At 50.3% G+C, this 26739-nt stretch overlaps 1 protein-coding gene and 1 long non-coding RNA gene across 14 annotated transcripts in view; one reads left to right on the forward strand and one right to left on the reverse strand.

Annotated features, from left to right (window-relative positions):
* ANK1 (ankyrin 1) overlaps positions 1–26739 on the forward strand; it is a 69711-nt gene that overhangs the window by 10140 nt on the left and 32832 nt on the right. For 6 of the 13 annotated variants that reach the window (XM_030034368.2, XM_030034365.2, XM_030034363.2 and 3 more), the window contains exon 2: positions 17921–18013. The exons of 2 other annotated variants lie outside the window; for them this stretch is intronic. In XM_030034368.2, coding sequence (XP_029890228.1) covers positions 17921–18013 — 93 coding nt within the window. Of the gene's footprint in view, positions 1–17756; positions 17799–17920; positions 18014–18410; positions 18642–18906; positions 19027–19973; positions 20273–25633; positions 25829–26739 lie in introns of those variants that run through there. 5 more of the 13 variants (XM_030034370.1, XM_030034375.1, XM_030034373.1 and 2 more) reach the window with 5 other exon arrangements.
* Positions 7526–16031, reverse strand: LOC115349752. Its single transcript, XR_005933864.1, has 3 exons — positions 15702–16031; positions 15483–15562; positions 7526–12786 (listed from the first exon to the last, which is right to left on the reverse strand). It is a non-coding gene; the product is annotated as an uncharacterized LOC115349752 (long non-coding RNA).

The raw sequence follows: 26739 nt of genomic DNA on the forward strand, positions 1-26739 counted from the left end.
TGAGCTAAGGACAGTTTCAGCTTTAACAGTGTACTTCCCGACTTGCCCAGAGCATCTCTGAACACAAGGAAGGAAAAATGCTTCCCCTTTCTGTGTATGCCCCCATGAGCACTGGGCGGATATCCGACTGCTTGTCACAGGCAGCAAAGACACTGACGTATCAGTGTGATTGCTCCATCCAGATCTCATTCCAGTTCTACCCCCACGTCATCTGGCACTTTCATGGACCTTGAGGCAGTACAGATGCCTGGCATCCTAGTGCACTGGATGGGATGTGCTCTGAGGGTCTGTCATCTATTTTAAGGGACGTACTGGCAAAGAGAAGAGGGTAGTGACTGTGCTGTCACCTTACAGGGACTAAGCTGTCCGCTCAGCTCTCTGATGAACTGAACCAGCCTGTGGTCACACAGGGTCTCAGAGCCTTGCCTTGGGCGAGTGTTGTGGGAAATGCTGTACTAGGCTTTCCAAGCGTTTGACCCTTCCACCTCCAAACGCGCTGCTGTTAAACTCAATGTCTTCTCAGATACTTCAGCAGCTTGCTCCCCTTCCTCTGTCCCCAGCTGCAGGCACTGCCTGTCAGACCTGTGTCCTAGCATGCATACGTTGCTCTGCTTGGAGAAACTGTTCTGCTGAGCAGTAGATGCTACTTTCTTCCACAGCCCAGCTGTAAGTCGTCGTTTACAGGTTAGCTGTTGTGAACGGCACTCAGAGGCTTTCAAATCTCTTGTGCAAACACGGAAGGTCCTGGCCAATTTCATAAGGCATGTACCATCAACCTGCTAGCTCCTCTCATCTAGCAGCCTTCTGGGTAACGTGCTGGTGAGGTTCTTGGGGTGAGATTGTCATGCTGTTTCCCGGAGTATGCCTTGGCCATCCTGCTGAAGCTACTATAGTCTGCTTTGCCGCGTGCCTGGTCTCTCTGGCTTAGGAGTTTGCAAAGAAAGAGATTCTTGTGCTGGTGCTTTGGAAGGACATTGAAGACGACTGGCTTTGCTGTTGTAACTGGAGAGTCCAAAACAAGCCAGTCCCTTTTGCACCATTGTTCTCTATAATCTTTTAAAACCCAAGTTAAGCTGGTGTTACCAGCATGTGGAAAGATTCAGAAACTACCAGCCTTTTTTAACACCATGTATTAGTTGGCTGGGAGAAGCAAAATCTTAACATGTGACATACCGAAACTGTGAAAATATATTGCAACACAAGGCAAATTCTTACAAGTCAGTTGTCCCTCTTTTTGCAGGTGTCACGCAAGCTGTAGTGATGGAGCAGAGAAATGGCTGCTTTGGGCTGTACCTTGCTTCCACTGGATGGCATCTGTCAGAGCTATAGGCAGAGATGGCAACCAAGCTCTTTCTTCCATTCATCTGAATGGGGAGGGGAGAGAGTAAAAGGGATCTTCCTTTGGTCTGCCTGGGAATCAGCTGTACTCTGTTGATGACTGAAGTGTGAGCTTTTACTGTGTGCTGTAATCATATGCACACCTCTTCCTTTTCTAGGTTCTTACTCTGCTATTTGAATCAATGGTGTTCTATAGTAAATTATTTCCATGGATTTGGTTATAGGAGTAAATAGTGTGTTCTTAAATAAGGTGCTAAACTTCAATAATCCAGTGTCCTTGACTTGTGAATCTCTGCATGGAGTCTCTCTTGTTTTGGGTATTGGGTTTTTTCCTTTTCCTTTTCCTTTCCCTTTCCCTTCCTTCCTTCCCCCTTCCTTCTCCCTTCCTTCCCCCCTCCATTTGCCTTGTGGATGAAAGTACTCAAGCTGGCAGTGGACATGGTGAGTGGATTGTGGGGTGGTGGTGTGCTAGAGAGTTCTCGGAAAGGGAAAACTTACCTAATTGGCTTTTGCTGTTGGACTTGCTTTTACTGCATTGGGAAGTGTTATGGTTCTGCTTCCCACCTTTAATGCTGAAACAGAAGTTATATCTGTGGGCCACTGTCTTTGGCATGGGGATATTTCAGCTCTAGGAGACGCCTGCATGGGGTCTGTATTTGGCCTGCAGGCTATAATTTTCTAAGCTTTTTCATTCTTCAGCTCTTTTCCCGGCAAAATCATCTCAGCTCACAGTGACAGTAGATTCGGTCCAAGCAAGAATTGCTCAGCGGAGCATGGCACGGCAGCTCTCTTTACACGCAGCTTGGACGTGCCACCGCACTGATGCATAGCAATGTGCTCCTGTTAAAGAGCAACATGATGGTCAGCAGGCTGACCCCCTTTCTGTAAGCGCTTGGAAAAACGCTTCCTGTCAAGCCCACTGTCAAATGGCTGCGGAGCTGAGATTGCAGTAAGACGAGCTGCAGTATCATAGGACAAAAGTATAAAATATCTGCTGCCCATCAGTACCGTATCAGCAAAACTCCTTCTCAAAACTTGTGAACTCACCCCCACCGATGGTGAGATACGCCTCTCGGACCTGTCGGAGGAGTTCTCCGAGGCCAGCAGCAGCTCAATAAGGCATAGACAAGATCACCCTCTCTCCTTCCAAAAAGTGAGGCAGCAGCATTCAGTGTCTCCTGACACCATTTCAGCAGGGATCAGCAGCACCTCCTCATGGGGCCTCTCAACACCCGACGTGGCACCACCGTCAGCAGCAGCGGGGGGGTCACGAGAGGGACGTTTATTCTGCCTTTCTTGCACTGCCACAGACACCGTGGGTAAATTGCAGATATTTGGGCAGAGGAGCTGGCACCTTTCACTAATTCACTTTGCTTTAACGTCATGCTTTAGAGCTAAGAGTACCGTGAGGACACCTGGAGCAAGCTGATCCAGGGGCTCTGCTCACAGCTGCAGTAGTGAAGCAGCTCTCCCATGAAGCTTGGAGATAAGGTCCATGCACTGGGAAGGGGCATTGCATATTGGGAGTTTTAGTCTGAACATACTTCGACTCTGCAGAGGTGGTGTGTTTGGTCCATTTTGCTGGAAATAAATGTAGCATTGCACACCGAGGAGCAGAATGGAGGGTGCCCAGTAATAACATACGAACCTGTAGTTTTTTCTTGACAGAAAGAATCTGTTGTAACATACTGGGAGAAAAAAAAGAGCTCAGCAGAGGAGGAAGCTTCAGACTTTCCTTTATTGTTCTTGTGAGGTTTCTGGAAAAAAACCAAGCAAAGCAGGTAACGTGCTTTTTGTCCTCCTTCTGGAGCTGCAGCCACTGCAGTTGCCTCCCCCCCCCCTGCCCCAAGCTGTCTGCTGTTTACTGCCAAGCTTTGCCAGCAGGTTACTGGGATAATGTTAGGCTTGTTTAATGATGAAAAGTGCCTGGAAAATATGCATATATGATTTTTATGTTTAAATTAAAAGAGGTACATGACATGCCAGTGATTTGATTGGGAGCTGCCAGGAAACAACAGAGTCTCAAGGAATCTCTTTGGGTGCCCAACCATGAAAACAAAGATCTAATTTTGGCTATGTTTTTGAAGACCAGCATGAACAAACATGTTGTTTGGAGGATGTAGTGCCTCTGAAGAGGCACTAAAGGTTGCAGAGAGGTAGGAGAACAGACTACAATGCTGGAGGCTTCCAGCAGGCCCACATTCCAAAACATGGTCAGCAGGTAATGCAGCAAAGCAGCTGTAATGAAACTGGCGTGCTCTCGTGTCTCTGCCACAGTGGGCATCCTGGCCAAAACATGTTTCTTCTCAGGTAATTGCATTCTGCTTCCTTCAAATCCTTTGTTTCTCCAGTTCCTGGAGTTCTCTGTAGCACTTCTGTGGTCTCCTGAAGGCTGCCTCCTCTTACTCTGGGTATGGGGAACACTAGTTTAGCAAGAGAGCGAATGAATATAGGGGAAACTTTGCAATTGTGGAGTAGGCTGAGTCTTGAAATGGAAGTGGTGAGAATGACAGAGTGCTGGACATAGGTGTTCTCTCTGTAGAAGACTACTTCAGGTTTCTGTGCTTCATATTGTAAAGCAAATTCTCTCCGAAGCCTAGCATAACCCCCCCTCAAAAGTTTCAAATCTTCCTCTGTGCCCTCACATGTCAGAGCTTCTTGGGTTGTACTGAGCCACCCTAACCTGGTAGCTCAGTCAGGGCACGTAGTACGCGGGGGTCAGTGTCTAGCATTTCCTGGCACTGACAGCATTGGGTTTTTTGCAAAGCCTCAGGGAATCCTAGTGCTAAATGCTACAAGAGTATTCATCTTTGAAGGTAAGCAATTGTGCAGTCCTTCTGAGCTTGGAGGTGTCCTTGCGATGCAGGGGATCTCTGTGAGCTGCTGGAGAGGGGATCAAACAGCCTGCTCTTCCTGGGGTTTGCACAGCCTGTTTGTCATTTGGAATTACGTCCTCCTCTTCCGCCTGTGGTGCAATGGAGATGGGGACAGCGTTATGCTGCGTGTTACTTGGCTCTGCTGGCTTTTCCGTAGCCTGTAACGGCCCTTCCTGATTTCCCCATTAACTGCTCTGTGGCTAGCACTCTTGCGGTATTCGGCTCCCAGCACTTGCTACTGGCACTGATAACCTGGAGTAACAGCATCTTATTTTTGAATCATTGGGGGGGAGGAGGATTTTTTTGTTAATAACCGCAATTACCCCGTGAAACAGCAGCTTGTCTGATGTTAAATATTAAAACTCCACTAAGTGGGTGAGCCGGAGCACAGAAACAACAGCATGCTGGTAATGACTTGCTGTGGCAGGAGATGGCAGCGGTGCCTGCCAGTGTGCATTAATCCTTGCTCCTTGGAGAGTCTTCCATCACCAGGGCAGTCAGGTGCTCCTCCAGGCAGCTCCCCGGCTTCCGAATAGCATTTTGCATGCTTTAAACAGATCAGCACATCAAAGGCTGGTGGATCCTCTCCCTGGCGTTGCCATGGCAGCAGCAGCTGAGAGGATTTGGATGTTTTCTGGGGTGGGATTGTGTCACTGGGCGTGCTGGGGCAGAGCAGGGCTGCTCCCCGCACACCAGCATCCAGTCTCGTCGTGGACCCGAGCACGCCTGGTGCTGCCAGCGGCGTGTGGATCTCCTCCTGGGTAACAGGACAGCCCGCCCCAGTTTAGGGGTGCTGTGATGCAGACCTCTGCGTCTGAACCGCTCACCTCGGCTCCCTCTAGTCTGGGGGAGAAGGAGGGAGTCCTTCCCATGCTGCACCGCACGTGGAAGTAGGTCAGCTGAATTATACCCTTAGAAATGCTTGTTTCTCTCCACTGGCTCTCAAGGGAGCCGAGATAGCAAGCCCTGCTTTAAGTTTTGACTCTGTAGGTGCCTAACACTGTTACACAGAGAGCCTGCCCTCGGGATGTCTGCCTCGGGTGCCTCTTCTGTCCCCTGCAGCTCCACGCGTGCTGGATACAGCGGATTTCCAGGAGTCAACATAAAGCTGAGCTTTAAACACGGTGAAAATATGACATCGGTCTGGCTGGGCAGCATGCTACAGCAGCGTGATCGAGGGGTCTGCTGCTGGCCCTCACTATCAGTCTGGCAAGCTGTGTTTCCTTGGCAAAATGCCCCATCCTCCTTACTGTGCGCTGTGAAATTGCCCCCAGGAATTCAGTGCTGTTTTGTGAGGATTTCTCTTTTAGGTGATCCCGGCATCTCCAGCCGACGTCTGCCGCGGGGACAGGCACGTGTGCGACTTATTCGCACACGCACATAGGAAACGTCCTTTGGGTGTGCGGTGGTGGGCACTCAGGAACAGCTGGGTGGTTTCATGAAGGAAAGCAGGTAATTTTGAGCATCCTGTCTGCTCCTTGTGCTGCCACAGCATAGACAACCAACTGTCAGTCTTGTGGCCTCAGCGCTGTTGGCCACTGGAGACTAAAGGAGCTGATGAGGTGGTAGTAATATGCTGTACCATGGTTTGTGGTGAGTGTGGCAAACTGTCAAGTTTCTGTGCAATCACCTGAATTACTTACAAACTCATCTGCAACGAAAGGTGCTTTCTGTTTTCATTGCCTCCATGTACACAATATTAAATTCTCTGCTTCCCCAAGGCTAGGCTAGACTCCCCAACGGGGCTGGGGAGCCAGCGCTTCTACAGGCGGGGGCATTCCAAGAGGTGTATCTATTTTCTTTGTAATATCTCTGAAATTAGGCTCTTGAAGTGGAAGGTATCCCTGCCCATGGCAGGGGGGTTAGAACTAGGTGATCTTTAAGGTCCGTTCCAACCCAAACCATTCTATGATTCTATGATAAGTGCAAAAGAAGTGCACTTCTGTTCTCCATCTCTGAGAATCAGGTAAAGTTCCTGTCTCCAAAGGGCTTCCATAGCACTAGCTGTGGTCTGTAAACAGGCTTGTCTTAGGGTATAATTGGACTTTTTCAATAGCGATTTCCTGCAGAAGGTCTAACTGAGGATCTGGGGTATGTCTCGTCTGTGTGTGTGGGGGGGTCCACTCTCCGGAGCTCCTTATTGCAGCATGTCACAGTATTTTCCCAGACTGTATTTACATTGTCGCAGTTCTGACCTGTGCCTGCAGGTGCAAGACAAAGGAGCTGGGGTGCACATCAGAGAAGTAGGAAGGCAGGCAAAAGGATGTTGTTGACAGGAGTGGAGCAAAGACCATGAAAGTCATTATAATAAATTCAGTTTTCTCTTTGTGCATTTACCCTGAAGTAACTCTGAGCTGATTTTGCTGCCAGGCTGCAGGAGACCTGTGGGAGAACGAAACCCGATTTGTTCTGTAGCATGGATTCATAGGGGCACTTTGGGGTTCTCCACTGCTGCCAGGGTGGTGACTTGCCAGTGCCTATTCCCTAAACTCTGCCTGGTCCTGCTCTGCAATGCAGAATTGGATGCTGGACTGAGAGCAAGAACTGTCGTCCACTGCTGACATGCACAAGTTTTCCAGAGTTTAGATGAGGGTAAGCTGATCCAGGAACCACTACTCTCTGGTCCCATTTTTGCTCCCTTTCACTTCTACCTGTGCTTTAGTTGCCTGTCTCTAAAATCATAGAATCATGGAATCACAGAATGGTTTGGGTTGGAAGGAACCTTTAAAGATCATCTAGTCCAACCCCCCTGCCGTGGGTAGGGACATCTTTCACTAGATCAGGTCGCTCAAAGCCCTGTCCAACCTGACCTTGAACACTTTCAATGATGGAGCATCCACAACTTCTCTGGGCAAAATGGGGGTAGCTGGGTGAATATGTTCAGTCTGTACTACTCTACCGGCTCAGGAGCAGATTAAAATGTGAGAGAGTGTGTGATGTCCTTCCTCGCCACCCTCCGTTGAGGCTTCCTTCATTTACAGGTAGTGCTGGGGTGGTTCTCAGCGAGGGTTACAAGCTGACGCTGGGCCAGCGGGTTTCAGCGCATTCTGGAAGGATGGGCAAAGCACGGGGACCAGCTCCTGCCAGCCCTGAGAGCAGCCTGCTCCCCATTGCTGTGCTGGCAACATCTCACAACTGGGAGAGCAGTGAAGGGGAAGGAACAGATGTCTTCAGGCTACCTCCTGTGCTGCTGCTGTGTCCTTGCTGCTACCCTGCATCCTCCTTGGGTAGGCAAGCCTAATGCGCTTGCTGGAGCAGTTGGAGGGGCCTCGGTACGGCAGTACTGATACTCCAAGAAGCTGGCTTAGCCTCTGTAGATGTTGAATTAGACTCACTAAACGTCTCAGCTGGAGGAAATTTCAAGCAAGCGTGGCTCCGAGAGCCAAACCTGCTGTCCTGAACTCCCCACAGCAAGGGCACTTCAGGACATGTCCTGGTCCGTCTGGTGCATGATCTCCCTGCAATAAACTGCAAAAGGTCTGAATCCTGCCTGGGGTAGCAAGGGGGGATGTGGCCAAAGGCAGCGTGCCCAGAAATCTGAAAGCTTGCTTCTATCTCTGTATGTATACTTTTATAGGCACATTAGCCTGCAGGGCAAGTGTGAACACCAAGCAGACTGCCTTAGGAAAGGCCACAGAGGGGCTGGCTTTGCAGGGGCCTGTTTGACTCCTTGGTTAAGAAGGGTTATGTGAGTTTGTGCGTGGTGCGTAAGTACGCGTGTCATTGGGATTACTCCATCTTTTCTCACCGCTGTTGTGCCTTTCTCTGAACTTGACCCCTGGCCTCTTTTGGAGGTCAGATATGCAGTCCCTGTACCACGAGGTCCTCGCCGTATCAGGCTCACAGCATCCCTCAGAGAGCCTGTTCCTGGCAACGGTGGTCCCTGATCTCTTGCTCTGAAGTAAAACGCGGAATTTCTTCTCTGTTTCATGTTGCTGTCTAGGCTGAGCCTCCAAATGGCCCCGCTATCCTGCTGGTGAGTTCAAAAGCATTTGCCTGATGGTGCAGGAAAAGGGCTGCTGTTCCAGGAGCCCAGAGCTTGTTTTCCAGCATTGCATGACTTTGAAGAAGGGGAACAGTAAATCATTTGCTAAGCGAGTTAGGGGAAGAGTTTCCCCTATTTTCTTTGGCCTTAGTGCAGTGTCGTAAGCGCTACACGCCATGGAGCTGCATTTTTACAGTACATGTTGGGGGAAGAACGGTGGGGACTGGGTTAGGGAAACAGTGGTAAGAGAAACTGTTTGTCTGGGAGCTCTGTGACTTCTAAACAAGAGTTGCCTAAGTGAGGCTCATAGGGTGGGTTTGTAGCAGAGATTTTGGAAAAGCCCCCTGTGGCATGGGGGGGTTAGCACTGGTGTAGGTACCTAAGTGCTGCAGCACAGAGATCCAGCCTTCCTGGTGTAGTGTCTTACGTTATCCTAAGAAGCAGGTAAACGAGCCATTGTGAAGCAGTTGCAAATATATCAGGGCTGGTTCATGGCTGCTATGTTGCAGAGCGCACAGTTGATATGTCCAGTGACAGGCCAGTTTTGTCTGCACCTGTGCTGTAGTGATGGTGACTGCTAGAAGCTTCGTCCTGCTGGGAGATTTCAAGTTGCAGGAGTGTGGTGGGCACCTTTAAGAGCAGAGCTGGAGAGAGTATGATTTGTTCAGATCCTATTCTCCAGAGAAAGATTCATCTAGGCTGCGAAGAGGAGCAGTTGCACTGGTGTTTTGCAGGTGGCAAGGAAAGTTCACTTCCAGCGGTAAACACCCCCACATTTCCTGTATGGTAGCTGACAGAGCTTTGAGGGGCAGGTTCCAGAGAGGCTTTGTTCCCAGATTTTTACTGCTGAGGCCAGGGAAAAGTGCTGATACTGTGATTCAGTGATTCAGTGATTCAGTGAAAAAGGTCCACCGGGAGAAATAAAATAGTTGATCTCCTTCAATTTTAGAACAATAGTGAGACTCCCATTAGCTCTGCTAGGTCAGTGGAGCTCTATCCTCACTCCTATTCTGCAGAATTGCTCACTTTCCAAAGTAGTGTATGAGTGAGTATTTCTGGGACTGTGCTTTTCTCGTCCAGAGGCATCTTATGTAATTGAATTAGACCTTAGGAAAAGCTACCGTGCAATGAAATCATCCTTAAACGCTGATCAGCGAGAGCAGGGCTGTGGGCATACAACAAATGTGCACATCTTTTCTGAATCATTCATTAATTACCCTTAAATGGAACTCATGGATTTCAAGATTTCAAGTGGATTTTCTGCAGATCTGCCAAACTATTCTTCAGAGCTTTGCAGTAACTGGAGAAAGGTGCGGGCTGTTGTACTGTGAGCAGGATGCAGCGGTGTGGGCTGTTGTTCTTGCTGTAATGTTCGTATCAGGTTGTCCAGGCATGCCAAGAGTGCTCAAGAAATAAATGAATCAATCGTATCTGGAAGAGCTAATCATGGCGAAAAGTTGCATGTAGTCATCAGAACATAGATGGATATGCATCCAAGAAAGCATTTGGCTCCTTTGCTTGCTCAGCAAGGTGATGAACAAAAGGCACAGGCTTCCAAGCTCTTAGATCTCTGTACAGGATTAGACTCTGAGAAGGCATAGGAATGTGCAATTGCACTCCAGCCCTCGGGGCATTAATTTTTCAGTTCAGAAGGCTTGGATTAAGCCTTCAGGAAGAGCAAGGACAGCAGGATTGAGAGGCTGGAAACACGTTGCAGAGCTGCTCTCTGCAAACAATTGCATCTTTTGAGCCTGTTAATATTGCAGCATTTGTCGTGCTGGTCAGTGTGCTTTGCTGCCATGTCGCGCACAGTCACTCAGGAGCTGGATTACTGCTCTGAGTGGATTTCTTGGTGGAGAGAAGAAGCTGCTCAGAGTCAGCTGCTCCACCCTTGCAGAAACTGCCTTTCTCTGAGCCAAGCACTGCAGGTAGACAAGCCGTGTGTGTGCCTTGCCCACTGAGACACAGCTGACACCTACTCCTGGTGCTTGCAAGGTGTGTAATCAGTAGGCGTATGAGGCTGAGCATAAAAATTTCTCTGCTTTCTTCATTTGCAGCTTCCTGTGGTGGTTTAAACATGGCCTTGAGCTCAGATAGTCACATATGAAGTGCTTCAATTATCGTCTGGGAAACAGTAAACCCCCAATGTTTTTCCACCTTCATCCCTCTCAAAAGTCCCATTAAATTGGACTTCATTCTGTTCAAGTATTAACTGCCTCTGGGTAAAAACAACCACACATGGCACGTGCTTCTGCTAAATAGTAAAGAGCCAAAATAGCGCTGGAAGGAAGGTAATGGGAAATGGGGACCCTGTCCCCGACTTCTGTTTTGTAGGAGCAAGATAAAATCTGCAACCTTTATTTTCTGTATCTGTGGCTGTGAAGGGCCTGTCCCTGGCACTCTGTCCCTTCCACAAGCAGAAGCAGTATTCAGCTCTGATTACTGCTCAGGGCCCGATTTTCACTCCATGAAACTCTTCCCTGGCACCATCTCAGCCCAGACAACAGTGGTCTCTCTTGGAAGTCTCTTCTCAACTGGGTTTAGTTAAGCGGGGCCCTTATGCACGGGGGGGGGCTCTATACACATTGCAAGCTGGTTACTGGGGCAGGCGATTGCTTATGTAGGGCAGCTTTATACCAGTATGAGTGTACTAACCTTATCACGATCCCTTTAGATATCACCTCTAGAAGTGAGAGAGGAGTGACCTTGTGAGTGTGGCGTTTGCTTGCGGTGGAACCTGAAGCTCTGAGCTCATGGGAGAAGAGTTAGTGCTTTTTTGTTTTGTTTTGTTTGGGGTTTTTTTGGTTGGTTGGTTGGTTGGGGTTATTTTTTTCTGTTTGGGTGTGGGTGTGTGTTTCGGTTTTGGTGGGGTTTTTGCATGGGAGCCAGAAGAGCAGGGACAAGTCCTGCTCTGTGAGCTGCTGTAGTATGAATATTTCATCGTAATCTCAATGACTCTCTCTGAACAATCCCCAGGAGCAAATATTAGGGACAAACAGGTTTTGCTAGCACTTTATAGTTTTCACACATATTCTTTGCAATGCCTCTTATGGACTTTGTTGTTGATGGTGTAATCCCGTTGTTGTTGCTTATCCAGCTCCCAGGACGGGGGAGTCTAAAGGCCCAGATCAATTAGAGATATACAGAGAATGGAGACTTCCCATGACTTGTTTTTCTTTGATTGTACCATGACTCTGTGACCACAAATTCACAGTAACCTGCAGCACAGCACTGTCACAGATGTTGCCTACAAATGGCTGGGCTGCACTTATAATTCCACCAAGCTTCTTGCTGATCCTCCTCATTTTGTTAATTCTGCTCAGCTTCATGCCGGGTCTGTCCAGAGGAAAAAAAGCTGAACGAGTTGCAGCCAACTGTGGTGTGAACATCGATTGGAATTAGTTTCATTTTTGGTGCAAACCTTCCTGCCTTGTTATTGATACCCGAGCCCTTCATCAGACTCCAGAGAATGTCTGTGTCAAATCACAGGTGTACAGCTAGTTTTGTTTCTTGCTGTGAATATTAAAATAGAGACTTCCTCCTCTCTGTGAGCTCCATGCAGAGCTCTGGGAACCTGGCAGGTCTGCTGGAGAAGCAGGTGACAGGATTGCGTACCTCACAGAGTGCCTGGAGGTTGAAGGCTTTTCTTGCTGGTCCAAACCCAGAAGAAAATATTTTGACAAATCTGAAGAGAAGAGGTTTACAGAAATGGTTTCTAAGTTCTTGTCAAACTGCCTGAACTAACATGACCGAGCAAGAAGATCTTGGTGCAGACCATGGCATCTAGGTACGTTGCAGACCTCAGAAACCAGGTGACGGCTGAGAATAAAGGTACACTGAAAGTGTGGGGTGAGATCTGAATTCTTGCTTTCCTGCTCGATGCTCAGCAGCAGAGCAGAAGATTTATTTCCAAGAGCAGAGTGCAGCCTGCCAGGTGGGGACTATGCATTCATCTGCTCTCGCAGGAGGTCAGTCTGCACTGCCTCCAGGCATGCACTACAGCCAAGTGCTGGATATCTCTCTGTCTTGAGATTCCCAAATAGGGATAACATTTAGGCATCTCAGTGGATCTGTAATCTTGCAGTTCCAGCAGGACCAGTGGATCCAACAGGATCAATAGCTGGGGTGGGTCAACTGCAGCCTGCTCAGGGTCTTGTTACGTCTTTCAGATTGGTAGCTGCCTGAGTGAAAGCAGAAATCTGCACCGTAAGCAGTAATTAAGAAGTGATTTGCCCTTGGCCTGTATTGTCGGCATAATGCCAAACTCTGTGTTCCCAGAACTGGGATTTTTCAGATTCGGGCTGAGTTAGGTGATGCTTTTTGCGCTCAGCACTGCGTGGTCTCTAACGGGGAAAAACAGTGGATGTTAGTCCTGTGGGCAAGATGTCTTCTGGTCCACTGGACAGGAGAGCTGGATGCAGAGGTTGCTGAACACTTTCTATCTGTGCAGAAATCTTCTTTGCAGCCAGGATAGCACAGAACTAAGCCATAGCATAAAGAATAGGCCATGAATATTCCTTTCCTTTGGGAGCTCTGCAACTCTTTCATGTCTTCATTCTGTGAATCTGACTTCCTGAGGTTTTGTGCCTGAATGAGTTTAAATGAGATAAGTTGGTGTGATGAAATTTTCAGTTGCATCGCCTGGCTCATCCAAATGATGAGGAAAAAGAACGCCTAATGACTCATGTCATAAGATGCCAGAGATGCACATGCTATGAAGCTGCCTGTCTGCTCAGTACGCGTGCAGGGAGGGGCAAAGGGCTGCCTAAACATCCTGATTTTGGGCTCAGACTGCTTCCTCTCCAGGAACTAAACTGTGGTTATGCTGGCACAAGGCAGCTGTCTCTTGGAGTAAGAGAGCAGGCTGCTTCATCTCCAAAATCATGCCTTTGGAGGCAACGGTGCACAGTTCAAGAAACACAACCTGAAGAACATCTGTTCAATTTGTATTTCTGGATTTCTTTTGGGAATCTCACAGCTCAAATAGTTCTGAACTGATGGATGACTATGAAACGGTTTCTTGGATCAGGGGTATGATGGGGAGGGATTACTTATGTGTATTAGCTGCTGAACTTTGCAAACCCAGTCCATTGGATTTCTTGCAAGTTTTCATTTGCCCCGTGTTTCTGGGTGCTGGTTTTTAGACTGCTTTGGGGAGAAGTACTTGTAAATTGGCTTCTGCCCCCCACAATAAAGGAGATGGAGAGGCGACTAGGGAGAGAGCAAGGGCTGGGAAATCTGTGCATAGCAAATCTTTGCCCCCCTCCCACCACATAACGTTGCATAGCTCCTTGTCTGACAGAAAGCTGAAGAGCAGGTGTTAGTGTGAGCCTTTCACATGCTTCCTCCGTTGCTCATGACTGATGATTCCAGCACTTTAGAAACTGAGGGATTAGCCATCTGAGAGGTGAGGCAGCAGCAGCTCCTATGGACTTCATGTGAAATTATGGATCCATGCCAAAAACCACAAAAGGAAAGCAAGCCTCAGCCTTGCTCTGTGCTCAGAGGACTGCCTGCCCTGAGCAGCAGTGTCTACTTCAGCACTGCAGAGCATTGTTATCTGCTTATTTATGCCTACATCACTGTTGTTCTCTTTTAACAGGAGGAAGCAGCCTGACAGTGGCACTGTTTTTCATCCCAGCTCCCTCCTTGCATGAATCTGAGTACTTTCCGTTATCCATGACTGGGCGGCAGTAGCAGAATTGCTAAGGATCTAAATTATTCAGCTTCTGTTGCTGACTCGGCTTTAAAACTGCATTCACGTTTCCTAAGATAACAGCTTGTTGACCAGAACCAGGGAGCCTGGCTGCTCCTCGGAGCCTCGGCAGGTGACAGGAGCACGGGGAGTGTTTTCCTCTGTAAGCAGAAAGGGGACATGCTGGAGAAAGTGAACCCCGAGCGTACTCTCGCCCTTGTACCAGGAGGGCACAGTGAGCACTGGGAGAGGAGCAGCTCTCCTCCAGTGACTTCAGCCCTGGACCCGTCCTGGCATCGTTTCTTTAGGGTGAGCAGCAGGAAGGGCTGCACTTCATTCCCTGAGCAAAAGCATACACAGCTTCCTCAAAATATTGAAGCCTGCTGTTAGAGAAAGTTATTTACTCTTCTCCAAGATAATGTGTTTAAGGTTCTCCGCTGCGTGTGCTACACTCCCCGTTCCCTTAAATGAAAGGAAAAGAACAGCTGAGGACAGATTAGCAGCAGCCAGCAAAGTGTCTGGTGCTGGTGCTGGGAGATCACTTCTCTAGTTACATGGACGATAACAACACAGAGGAAGGAGCCTTGCATTCCTTCACAGCTACATCATAGTGCAGTTGAAGAGTTTCTCCAAAGGTCAGAGGCAGAACTTGCCATCTTGAAAAAACAAAACTCTTTGTAGCCGAAGGAGTAGTTTTCTTTAGAGACCTCCTCTTCCTTCTAAATTTCTGACAGAGAGCTTCTCTCCGCCCCACCAACTCTGTCTGCAGTTGCTGCTGGAATTCAATGTTTTTATCTCAGATGTAAACCTGGAATGCAGTGGTACTCAGGGCTGCTGAGTCTCATCCCAGGAGCCATCTCAGGACAGCAGAGGGAGAAATTATTTTTCCTGTGGGTATCATAGATATTATAGCATCCAGGGAACAGCACTTAAGACATTACTGGAACCCCGGCTCGCAAAAATCCCCTGAAGCCCACAGGGGTGCACAGTAGCCTAAGTGGGAGCTGACAGCTATTATTCGCTGTAACTCTTGGCCACTTTTTCTCAACCTGCGTTTGCTCTTTCTTGGACAGTATTCCTGTTGTGTCCGTTGTAAATAATTTCCCTTTGCAGAGCTCCAGTTTAACTCTGTGTTAGCTTTTGTGGGTGCAACATGACACTGACCTGTACAACCTCAGAGGCCTTTAAGGGTATATGTGCTCAGATGTCACGAAGGAGAGGACACAGTATAAAATCTTAGGGAATGAGCAACCCAGCCAATCTCAGTTCAGGGTCTGGAAACAAGTAAGTGTTAAGGAACTGCCCGAGACCTTAGTCTTTTGAGGTGTTTTCAATGAAGTGGAAAGAGCTCTTGGGATTAAGAGCTATTAATTTATTAGAGCTGTATTTGTTATTTTTCAAGCTGTCCCAGGCTCTGGTTCCTCAGACAGGATTGTGCCCATACTGTTCGTTTCTCCAGAACTGCAAGCTCTGTCAAAGATGTTAGTTAGGTATAACAGGCAAGATAACGGTGACAAACTGCTAGTAAAGCAAATTGCTCTAGAGTATTAGTTTTCAGCACTGATACATGCAACTCGCATCAACTCACCTGTCTGCAGTTAGATAGGGGGAACTTCAGAGATGCCTCAGGTGAGGTGGTAATGAGTGAATGAGACCTAGTAGAGGGTTCTGTGGGAAGTGTTCAGAAAAATATGATTAACAAGGGACAGCAATTAATGTAGCAAAGAGAACAGTTCCCCTGGAGATGGAGCCTGCACCAGCTCCACAAACAGCCAAGGAAAGAAACGGTTATTAGTGTATTACATACTTCAAGGCCAAGTGCTTTGTTCTCCCCCTTCTCCGGGGAAGGGAGGCAGCAGGCACGTACCTGCCACCTCACAGGACCCTGTTTGCTCATGCTCCTGCCATCGCCTTCTCTTCTAGAGCTATAGAAACGTGACTGATAGCAGAGTTAACTCTGTGAGCTCCGTACAGTTGCCTCAAGACAGGTATCTGGTGCCCTGTGATATGACCATCTGCCTCAGCTGCCGATCCACGGGTCGGCTACAGAGCGGTACCTGCCAGCCCATGTGGATGTCGCTGATAGCCTGGGGTACCTCAGTGACCCGAGCTCTTGCTGCCTCCAGGCACCTCCTCTGAGGTATGAAGAAGTCGCTGGAAGGCTGTTTGCGGGCAAAACTCCACGTCTCAGTGGGGGAGCAAAGGCTTCGTGGCTTGGCCAGGCTTGCCAGGACCTCGCCTGGTAGTAATGTTTCTCTGTCCCTCGGAGGAGCTCTGACCTGCAAACATCCCTGACAGGGGTTCTTGAATTTAGGCACTTTTCTTATTTCTCACGGCTGCAGAAAAGCTCTGCCTCAGTGGTGGGGACTTGGGGCAATTCCTTCTTACCATGTGGCCTGTAGGCATGTGCCAAAGCACCCCGCGGTTACCATTACAGTACCCCACAGGAACCACAGGTATTTTCTGCTCTGCACCCAGTCGCAGGGTTTCCCTCCCTCAGCCGTGCTGTGGGTCTATGATGTGCGTGAGGGAATCCTGGGCTGGAGCCAAAAGGTAAGCACCGCGTCCCCTCCTGCACTGTGCGGGGGTCACCTCTCCGCCCTCATGGGGAGGATGCGGCATCACTGGGTAGCTAGAAATCTGTAGGACTGAGCCAGTCTGAGACCGCTCATCCCTTGCAGCCGAAGGGTTTGCCACCCCAGAGATTATCCTATCCCTGATTTTGCCTGTAATGGGTTTGTGAAAGTCACCGCTGCTGGTGCTCGCTGGTGCCAGAGGCTGCACAAATCAGAGCTAAATCCTAGTCCCTGCCTGCGAGAGCTCTTGCAATAGAAGTGGGGGGGCACCCATTCAGCAGACAGGTGGGGCGATCCCACAGTCACTTTTACACTGCTTTTTCCTGAGGTGTGCTAGGAGGTAACCCCGAATGGATTGGAGGGCACAGGTCTTGTTTCTAGGGCTTTGTCAAATGTGTATGTTATCCTGGTGGCTGCAGGACCTGGAGAAAGTTTGCATTATTCTGAGGCAGCAACTTTGAAGAGGCTCATAAGCTCTGGCTGGTAAGGTCCTGTCTTCAGGGTGCAGAGGACTCGTATTTGCATTCATGACATGCAGTTATGCAGGGGGAAAAAAAAAAAAAAAAAGGCAGGATCTGAGACATTGATGATGTTGCTCTGTAGGTTCAGAGCAGCAACAGTTTTCACAGCAAATGTGTGCCAGCCAGCAGTTGCAGTGCCCATCCTTTTGACAATTAACATTTGAGCTCTACCTGAACTGGAGGTGGAGTCTATTATAGCTCAAATACCAGAGGGATCCCAGACTTCCAGGGAAGTGCTGAATTGCACTGGACGATGGGAAGGTGTTTTCCTTAGACTGAGGTAAGGACTCCGCTTTGCTCTAATACTTCAATGTGGCCTTCGATCAGTATAAAAAAATCTCAATTTCTGTGTAATGCAAAGCATTTTTCCACCCTAACAGGTTCTCTTGACCTACTTTTCCTGCCTCTCAGCTGATAGACGCTTTCCCAGTGGCGGGCTGGGCTGTTTCATAGGAATTCCCTAGGGAGATACAGCTGGCAGAACTATTGTTTTTTCTCTCTGAAGCTGCAAGTGTCACAAGCCTTATTTATCTGTATGCTGCCCAGGCCCTTCCAGGTGCGATCACCTCATGGCCTTGCGTTCACTGGTTTGGCCCCAGTGCCTGGAGGAAGTGCCTTGGCCTTCTTGAACCTGTAACTGGCAAAAAAGGGCCAGGTGAACGGTAGCTAGAAATAGAAACGGAGCCACGCAGCTCCCCTGCAGTCCCCCAGTGCTTTGTCAGGATGGCCCCAGTTTCGCATCTGGATCCAAGATGGGGTTAGCAAAACGCTAGCAGAAGGATGCCTCCTGCCAGGCGGGAGCGCCAGGTGAGCATCGCTGCGCGGTGTGTCACCCCGAGCCCCAGCAGGAGGAGCGGGTGGGACGGGAGCGGTCTCCAGGAGGTCTGTTCCTTTGAACAATTGGTGTGACTCCCTTGCGTGTCTTTCAGAGAGGGCATGCACCAACCACTGTGGACCCCTTGCCTTCTTGCTGCAAGCAAGGATCTCCTGAAGGGATGCTGGAGCAGGAGTCTGCTGTGCAGGTAGAAGGGGGGAAGGGGCGCGTTCATTATATTGCAGAAGGTTCCAGGCCCTGCAAAGGGCCTGGAGCTGCTGTCGCTAGACCTCATTTGCCACGTCAGTTCCATCTCGGTGTCCTTCATTTGGGACTGTGCCCAGCCAAGGTCTGCAGAGACCAGTGAACAATCTGGGGTCTTCTGCTGACTGCCTCTGGCCCAGCCTGCTTTGTGCAGCACAAAACCAAGAGACAGTGTGGTTCTGGCCACAGACCTCTTTCATTTTGCTTTGTATTTCTGAAGTTTTACCTTCCCTTGTGCTGTTTGAAGAGCAGGCTTCACGCACGTGGGCTCCTCCCCGTTTCCAGCTCACAGATATGTTTATGAAGCATGCCTCAGGCATGATACTAAATGCATCGTGTCCAGCCTTGTGGCCCTCCCCGAGCCCCTGGGGTGGAGCAATCTTTAATCTCCAGACTCCAGGCAGGAGCGTCTCTGTTATGATGGCATGCAGGTTGTAGGGTGCAGTCCTGCCGATAAACCTCTTCCAGACCGGCCGCTCACACTTGGTTTGGCTGTAGCCTTCCGGCGTAAGTGGTTGTCCAGGGTGAGCTGACTTTCTCCTGCAGTGATGACATGCCTGCGTTACTTGAGGGTGAGTATTTGGGCATGGTAAGGGGCTCGCTGGGCAGCACTAGGGCAAGAGGAATCAGGTCAGTTCTCGGGGTGTTTGGTTTGCACGCGGGAGTTTAGGTATATCCTGGCCAGTAACAAGGACTCAAGCGTTGTCTAGCGAAAACAGCCCTTGTCCCCAAAAGGTTGCAGCAAAATGGACCGTAGAATGGCAGGAAGGGTTTGCTGCCTTTCTTAAGTTGCTGGGAACTTGCCTAAGATCGTGCTGGGAGCCAGTGGCAGAGCCTGGCGTTGAATCCAGAATGGCTAGGTCCCCCTGGTGCTGTACTCGCTTCGTCCTTCTCGCCACGGCTTTGTTGGCAGAAGGGAGGTTCCCGCAAGTGTTGTTTTTTTGCGCTATTGCAATGGTAAATGTTGATTTCTGTGTTAGCATCTTTCTTATTTTACCCGCCCGAAGCTCTGGGACGGACGCACAGGATGACGTTTCTTTCTAGGCACAGTGCTGCACTAGCTCTGCTGAGGAGCAGGTGGCTGTGCTGTTACGGCTTTGCTCGCATGTCCTCACCAGGGATCAGCTGGCAGAGATATATTGCCAGGCCTGTGCTTCAGGAGCTTTCCTGACAATGCTTTCTTCCCTGCATGGCTTCCGGAGGCTGCACCCCGAGCGCTGGCCAGACCAGCCTGGCTGAAGGCTGCAAGCAGTAAATCTATTGCAGCCACGGCGCAGGGACTGTACTGCGACTCCTCACGGCGTGCAAATCCTAGGAGAAAGCCCCCTTCTCAGCGCTTTCGCTCGTGCAGGCAGGCACGGCGGGTGCGGACTAGCCCTGCCGAAGCAGAGGTAGAGAATGAGTCAGGGCAGACTGCAGAAACTCGGAGCGGTTTATAAGCATCGCTAGAAAAGAGAAGGAATGTTCTCCGCAAGGCACTGGGGCAGACCCTGATGGCACGATCTGGGCTCCAGCACGTGTCCTGAGTGCAAGGGCACTGCCCAGACCCCAGGGCAGGCTGGAGGCTGGTCTGCAAGTCGTGCCTTAGTCCCTGGCTTGCATCAGGCAGGCTCAGAACATGTCTCTGCTTTCCTCCTTGCACTGGCAACCTGCTAGAGCCCTCTCAACTCCCCATCGTCCATTGCATACGCCTGCCTGAGACATGTCATGGTCCAAGGAAGGAAGTGTATTAGGACAGTTGGAAATAAAAAGCAGTTACAGGGCTGCTGCATCTCTCTCAGCAGCTGTAAAGCCTGTTATGTTGTTAGAAGAGGTGTAGTGCCTGAGCAAAAAGCTCTCGTGTATTGTCTTCAGTCACAGTCTATGCATTTTCTGGTGAGGTAAAAATAGCTTTTCTTTTTCAGGATATCGCAGAGAGCAGAGGCTCCTGCTAACATCAAAGGAGAGTGACAGCTTTCCCCTGGGTGCGCGTGGCCTCAGCTGGCAGGAGCAGTAGCTGTGTTAATTCTTGCCTTGCTTTGGCTCTGTGTGAAAGGAACAATGTCCTGGTCTCCAGCTCCCTGTTCAGACCTCTGGATCAGCCCCTGTTCCTCTCTCCGCTCATTGCCGCTGGACCCAGCACCGTACTTCACTGGGGAAGTGATGGTTTGAAATGACAGAACAAGATCTTGATGCTACTACTTAGAAAATCCATTAGTAGCAGGTAGGAACTGACAGAGGCAAGCTTTCATAGAGCTGTAGGCTGTAGCCCGAGGGGATCATTATCAGAAGGGCCAGCTGTGTAGGGGCAACTCCCAAGTCTTTGCTAAATACAGATTAAGCTGCTTCTGATACGCACTATCCTCACTGTCCTGAACCTATTCCAGCTTCAGCAATTAGCAAAGAGGACCTATGAGGGGGGGAAGGAGGGAGCCAAATGGCAACACAGATGCTGTCTGTATCTGAATATGCTCAGATATATGCTCAGGGACCGAGTTAACCTTGGCCCTGAACTGTACTACCAGTGACAGTCCAGAACTACCTCTCCTGTTAAGAGTGCATAGAAATGGGCTTTCCAAAAGCTAGTTACTCATGATCATGTAATGATGGAGGATTGTGCATGATGGAGGGGCCAGTCTGGTGCCCGTGCCTGAAACTTTCCCCCCTCTTCAGTACTTTCAAAACGCTAATTGACAAGTTGCCTCCCTTCCCACAAAACCTGCCAGGGGCCCTCCTTCTTTTGCCTTGGGATTTCTCCTCTGCCAGTTGTGCCGAGTTCTCTTCTAGCTCTAACAGCTCCTTGCTGCAGGAACATGAGCAGATCTTTCATTTCCTGCATGCTCTGATTCACCGGCTGCGAGATGGTTGGGCTCTCCCTTGCATTCTGGTCTGGGGATCTCTGCCGGGCATATAAGCCATCGGCCTCTGTGGTACCTGCCTTGGGGAGGCCTGGGGCTATCATGAAATTTCCACTCAGCAGAAAGGAGCGTGGACGAAGGGTTTACTCAGGCTGGTGCGTGAAATGAGAACAAACTCACTTGGCAGATGCCTTCCAGAGATTGCCTCTTGTGCCTTGACTCTTATCAGTCCTATTAAGATCTGCAGACCTGTCCTAAATCATGTGGGCAGGGATGAGGATGATGAGAGAATAGAATTTGGGCATATGGACTTATCCTTTTATCTGACTAATTTTCCTGATGCTTTTGCTCTTCTCTTTCATCTGGGCTTGCAGTATGTGCCTGGTAGCCTGTTGTCTGTGCTCTGCTGGCTGCCTGCCTGAGGCTTTGCTACTATGGCCTCTCTGGAGATGCTGTGCTCTGCTGAATGCTGCCTTCTACTCAGAAAGCAGAAACCTGCCAGTAGGTTTTGTTTCCACTGCGGGGCCCACCAAGAGTGTCCTGTTTCTGTCAATACAGATAGGAGAGAATGTTCCTGTAAGGTGGACAGTGTGATTTCTGTTTCTGGGCATTCTGAGTTGAATCTCCGATTCAATTTTCTTGATCTTCCCTGATCATCTTAGAGAGACCCTAGGTGCCATCTTTAACTGCTTTTAATCTTAGCAGCTGTTTTAGTGTGTTTCCAGGACTGACATATTCTTCTCATCTGATGAGAAAGGATCCAGGTTGTCACCTGCAGACTTGGGCACTTGATGTCTGCAAGGCAGGGAGGTCCAAATGAACTCTGGCTCCAGAGAAATCCCTAGGTTGAGCAATTGCTTAAAAGTAAACCACTACACTGATGTAACGTTTTGCTGGCTTTGCTGGAAATAATGCCTCAAAGGTGAGGATCATGCCCACTACTGGACACAAGCCCACGTGAGCAAAGAAATGTCAAAGCAAACGTCAAGGGCTGTTGCAAGGTTTATTGCGCTACCTCCCCAGCTGGCAGCGCCGACCTAGGTTCCAGCACCCTGGCGCTAGCAACTGGAAATGACTGGATGACCTCCTAGATGTGAGTTGGACCTTTCCACACCGTCTAGGTAGGGTACCCACAGCAATACACGGCTTTGGTGCCAGGATTCAGGCTTGCACGTCGCTGCCGGTCCTGGGGCTCTTTGGTTGTTGGGGTGATTGTGTGCTGCCCAGCCTGCCAGGTGTTTCCTTGCTGGACCTCCTCTGTTCTCTGCTCCATGAGCCCATGTCAGTCTGGCTCTGTTCCTGCCTGTTCACTGGCAGACTGGCCACATACAGGAGGAATTGTGTCTGCTCGGCAGGGCCGAAAGCCACTGCTGCCTCCCCCAGGTAGGCCAATGGTAAAACTGTGCCTTCCCCTTAGCAGCAGCACACGAATCACAGAAGGGATTGTGGCCCTCCTGTTGCTGTTTCTCTGCTGTTCACGCAGTTTGCACATCCCAGTTTGCAAGATGCCTCAGCTGACCTTGCTCCTAACGTTTGCCAGAGAAAGGGTGGCACGTTGCTCCTGATAAGGGGTCAGGAGCTGCTAAGCTCCTTGCTGGAAGGAGCACATGGCTTCCAAAGAATACAAAAGAGATTGAAGATGTGCAGAGTTATCATTAGCGGCAAAACTCAGGAGACGGCAAGAAACCTGTGTAGTGGTGGTACTGGGCGTAACTGCTTTCAAGATCTTTGCTATAGAACAGCCATAGGAAGTTTTTCATGCAGCAAAGCCTGCTGCTCCTCACTGGCAATGTTTTCCAGTAGGTAGGCCTGGAAGAAACAAAACTGAACGAGTGCCAGTGCTGGCAAGAGGGTGCCTGCCCCAACGATGCTGTACATGGGCCTGGTCTGCATCCGTCTGCCTCTGGCATGCAGGGACTAAGGGAAAACCGCCACACAGCCAGCTTTCCTCTCTTCCCATGCAGGCATCAGCTGTGTGGCTCAGCAGCGGAGCAGACCCAAACTTCCCGGCCACTGGGTCTGACTGCCATTTGGCAGAAAGCGTTTTGCTCCCCAAGGTATGGGAAGTAATTCGTTACTTGAAAATCTGCATTGCAATTCCTTTCCTCTGGTGTAAGAGCAGCACTGTTCTTCAGTGAGACCAGAGACTCTGAAGATACGTGGCAGAGACCAGGGAAGGGGAAAGGCAGGGGCTGAATGATGTGACTGAGAATTGAGACTCTGGGAATTCCCTATAGAACTGCACGTTTCAATTGCAGGGCAGCTCTGGCTGTGCGATACCTCTGGGTAGAGAGTGAAGAAAATACAGCCCATTTCAAAAAAGCTCACAGTGACCGCAAGCTCCCCCGCTCTTCCCTCTCTGTAACTAGTCCTTGCAGCTCTTCCAACAGAGCAGGGAATCGGCTGGTTTCAAGCATCAAAGCACTTTGTTTCTGCAGGCAGTGAGAAGGTCTAACGGATGCTAGCAGCCTCTGACGGGGTGTGCTGCCCCTCACCTGCCTGTACCGTGGCCCGCTGGTTGTGCAGCACGGGCAGGACTGCTCTCCAGGGAGTGCTGGAGTCAGAGACTTGTTGGAAGGGGCACCCAGTCCCTTTCTTTTGGCACCTTTGGCCCTGGCCATAGCAGGACATGTTCCCAGGCAGTCCCACAGACCTGTGTGCGCATCCTTGCAGTGAAGGGGTCCCACCTCCTCTGGAGCTCCTCAGCAAGAAGCCAGCTAAGCCCTTCCTCATGTCAGGCGCTATATAAATAACAGAAGGACTTGCAGTCCTTGCTCAGGCTGCCTCATCGCTCCAGCAGAAGACCTGCAGATAGAAGAGACAAGTGGGCAGATAGGGTAAAGAGGGCAGAGTAGCGGGATGCATGTGTGCCTTTTGCCAGTCTGGAACAGTGTGGCGACTTGCTTCTTGCCTGTCTTTGTGTCCCAGAAAACACTGTGAGATCAGCACAAGTCCCTGAACTCATTTGCACTTGGGAATCATCTACTTGCAGCATTTAGCAGCTTGAACAGAGTGGGCTGCTGACAAACGTGGCCACCTTTCGCAGAAGGAGGCAATGGTGAGACCCTCCCTTCCTTATCAGCGATGTGCAGATGGAGCTGGAGAGACCTCCTCCCTGGGTGGGAGTGAGAGAAAAGCACTGCCAGAATTGATTAGAGCAGGACTCCCATCACAGCCAGAAGACAGAGCAGGATTACTGAACCTCTGACTGTAGCCCTTGAAATCCAGCCTGAGCCTCTGGTTTGGCAGAGCTTCCCCTTTGCTTATTGCCTTAGCCACGGTTACAATGCAATGGGCTTGGTCAGGTCCAGGCTTCTCACGTTGGGGTGAAGGGGCTAGGACATGCATCCAGGGGCAGTAACGCTTTGTGGGGCGAAGCTGTGAGAGCAGAAAGACACCTGTGAATAGGAACAGCAGAAGCCACTAATCAGGCCCAGGAGAGGGAAAGGGAAAGACTTAGATTGTCAGCAGACAAGGGGAGCTTTTTCCTGAAAGAAAAGAAAGGGAAGGAGAATAGAAGCACAGTCCGATGTGCTGTGCTATGTTTTTTCCTTTAGAAGGTCTTGGAGCACTTTGCAAAGTCCAGATCTGAGGTTTCTCCCTCAGGGAATTGCTGGCAGCGGCCTCCTGACACTTCACAGCTTGAATGTCCCCAAGTCTGTGGAGCACAACACCTGTATGTAGTATTTAGCAGTAAGAGTGCACGAGGTACACAACGGCAAGCGTGGCAGTTTATTTTCTCCCCCAGAATAGCTCCTTCCTGGAAAATTGCTAGGAAGGCAAAGGAGAAGGGAAACATATGCTACAAACTCCAAAGAAAGGAAAACCAGTAGAGGCAGTCTCTGCATCTGGAAGCAGTTGCTGTATATCCTGGGGCACATGGATAGCAAGTGACTGCATGTGCGTGTGTGTACAAATACCCGGGGGGTGCATGTAGCATGCCCACGCTACGCTTTGTGCTTATTAGTGGATGGTAACTGTGCAATGTGTGTGTGTGTCTGTATTTAGGTACATTGGTGGTGTGCTGACTAGGATGTGTGTGTGTATCTTTTCAATACGCACATCTCCTTGTGTCTGTAGGATCTCTGCATTTCTTGCTGTCACCGCTGCCTTTTGCTGAAATTCAGGAGATGGCAGTGACCCAACCCATACTTCAGTTCCCTGGCTAATCTAGTGTTGTCTCGATCTCTGTGACACCCCAAAGTAAAGCAAGCTGTTGTGAACGAATGCCCCCTGAGCGATAGGTAGGCAGTCCCGACATGCACGCTGATATCAGAAGGGCGATGTGACTGCAGATCTATTTCCTCTGCTTTTACCGTTTGAGCTGCGCTATCGCTTCTTCTCTGGCTGCATGTGTTTTCTGACTGCTGGTGCCTGATGTCCTGCATCATCTCTGAAAGGTGCATGCTGAGCATGGGGAGCAGAAGGGCAGTACCTCTGAAGCACTCAAGCCTCAGCACATTCTCCAAGGCCCTGGCCCCAGCATTCAGAGGGTCAGGAGGGAACTGCGACCCCTCTCCTCTGTGGCAGGTGTTACCTGTGAAATGCCAGGCTCCTGGGCATGTCTGTGGGGCTGCTTTTTCTCTGCCGTTCCCGAGGTGGTACCTGCAGCTCTGACCCACTCCCTGCACTTGGCAGCAGTCATCCGCTTTCCGGAGGCAGCTTGGTATTAAATATCCTGTCTGACACAATAATGGAGAGAAAATGAACAAATTCCATTAGCGGCTGGCGATCCCTTCAGGGTCTGTGTTGGAGCGAGGAGGGAGCCTGTATTTTTAGATAGAATGCAATGTAACTTACTGGCGCTCTCAAAGCTGGGGAGTAGATAACCAAGGAGGGAGAGAGGGGACACCAGGCTCAGGTTTCAGCTGAAGTGCTGGACTATGGCAGCGCGAAAGGGCAGGTCCGGTCCAGACGTGGCTGTGAGTATACAACACACTTCTCCTTCGTGCCCACAGAGACCTCCGCTTTGCTTTTCTGCTTGCTTTCTGCCTGTAGTCTCTGCTGCTGGGCGTGCTGGGGCTTTGGGAGCCCCTTTGCTGCTGGAGCCTGTAGAGTTTTACCATTTTAATCTTCGCAGCTCCATGTGCGTCCCATGGGTGGGAGAGCCTGGCTGAGCTGTGCTTTGACTTTCCAAGGGGTTTGCTGGCGAAGGTCTGTGCTGTGGCTGGCATGCCGGCGGCATAGCTGAGGTGCTGCCCTGTCATTGATCCTGACCCGAGATGCGGAGGCTTCTAGCAGGGTCTGGAGTTGGAAAAGCTCTTCGCGTTCAACTTGTCGCTTGAAGCTGCCGGTGTTTCCTTGCTAGACCCCAGGCAGCGCGCAGGGCTCAGAGCACAAAGCGTGCACTTCTAAGCACAGCGCCGGTGCTGCCTTCTGCCTCTTACAGTAGATCATCCTGTACGAGCGGGGCGCGGAGGTGCCGCGTCGCGTCTCCTCTGCGCTCGCAGCCCTCCACGAAGCCGACAGCTCTGCTGCGAATCTGGGGGCTCTTTCCAGATGGGCAGGGCTCTCCTCTGAGGTGGTAGCAAGTGGAGCCAAGCTGGCACAGGAGGTCAGGCGACCAGCACGTGTTCCCCCCGCACGCGGAGGCTGCGCACCGGTACGGGGCATGGTGCTGCCGCCCTCCACCGCGTGTCCCTCTGACCCCGTGGGCTGCCCCAGAAGGGGGCCACGGCACCCGGCCGCGGCTGCAGGAGCCTGGGCTGGGTTCTGCAGGGTACAGCGGGGGCCAGGACACCCTCCTGTCTGCGGGCCTTCCTTCTGCAGGGGGTAGCAGGGCGGTGGGCCCAGGCCATGGCTACGTTTCTCTGGGGTGGAAGGGTCGGGCGGA

Source organism: Aquila chrysaetos, chromosome 13, assembly GCF_900496995.4.
Source record: "Aquila chrysaetos chrysaetos chromosome 13, bAquChr1.4, whole genome shotgun sequence".
NCBI classification, from domain to species: Eukaryota; Metazoa; Chordata; class Aves; order Accipitriformes; family Accipitridae; genus Aquila; species Aquila chrysaetos.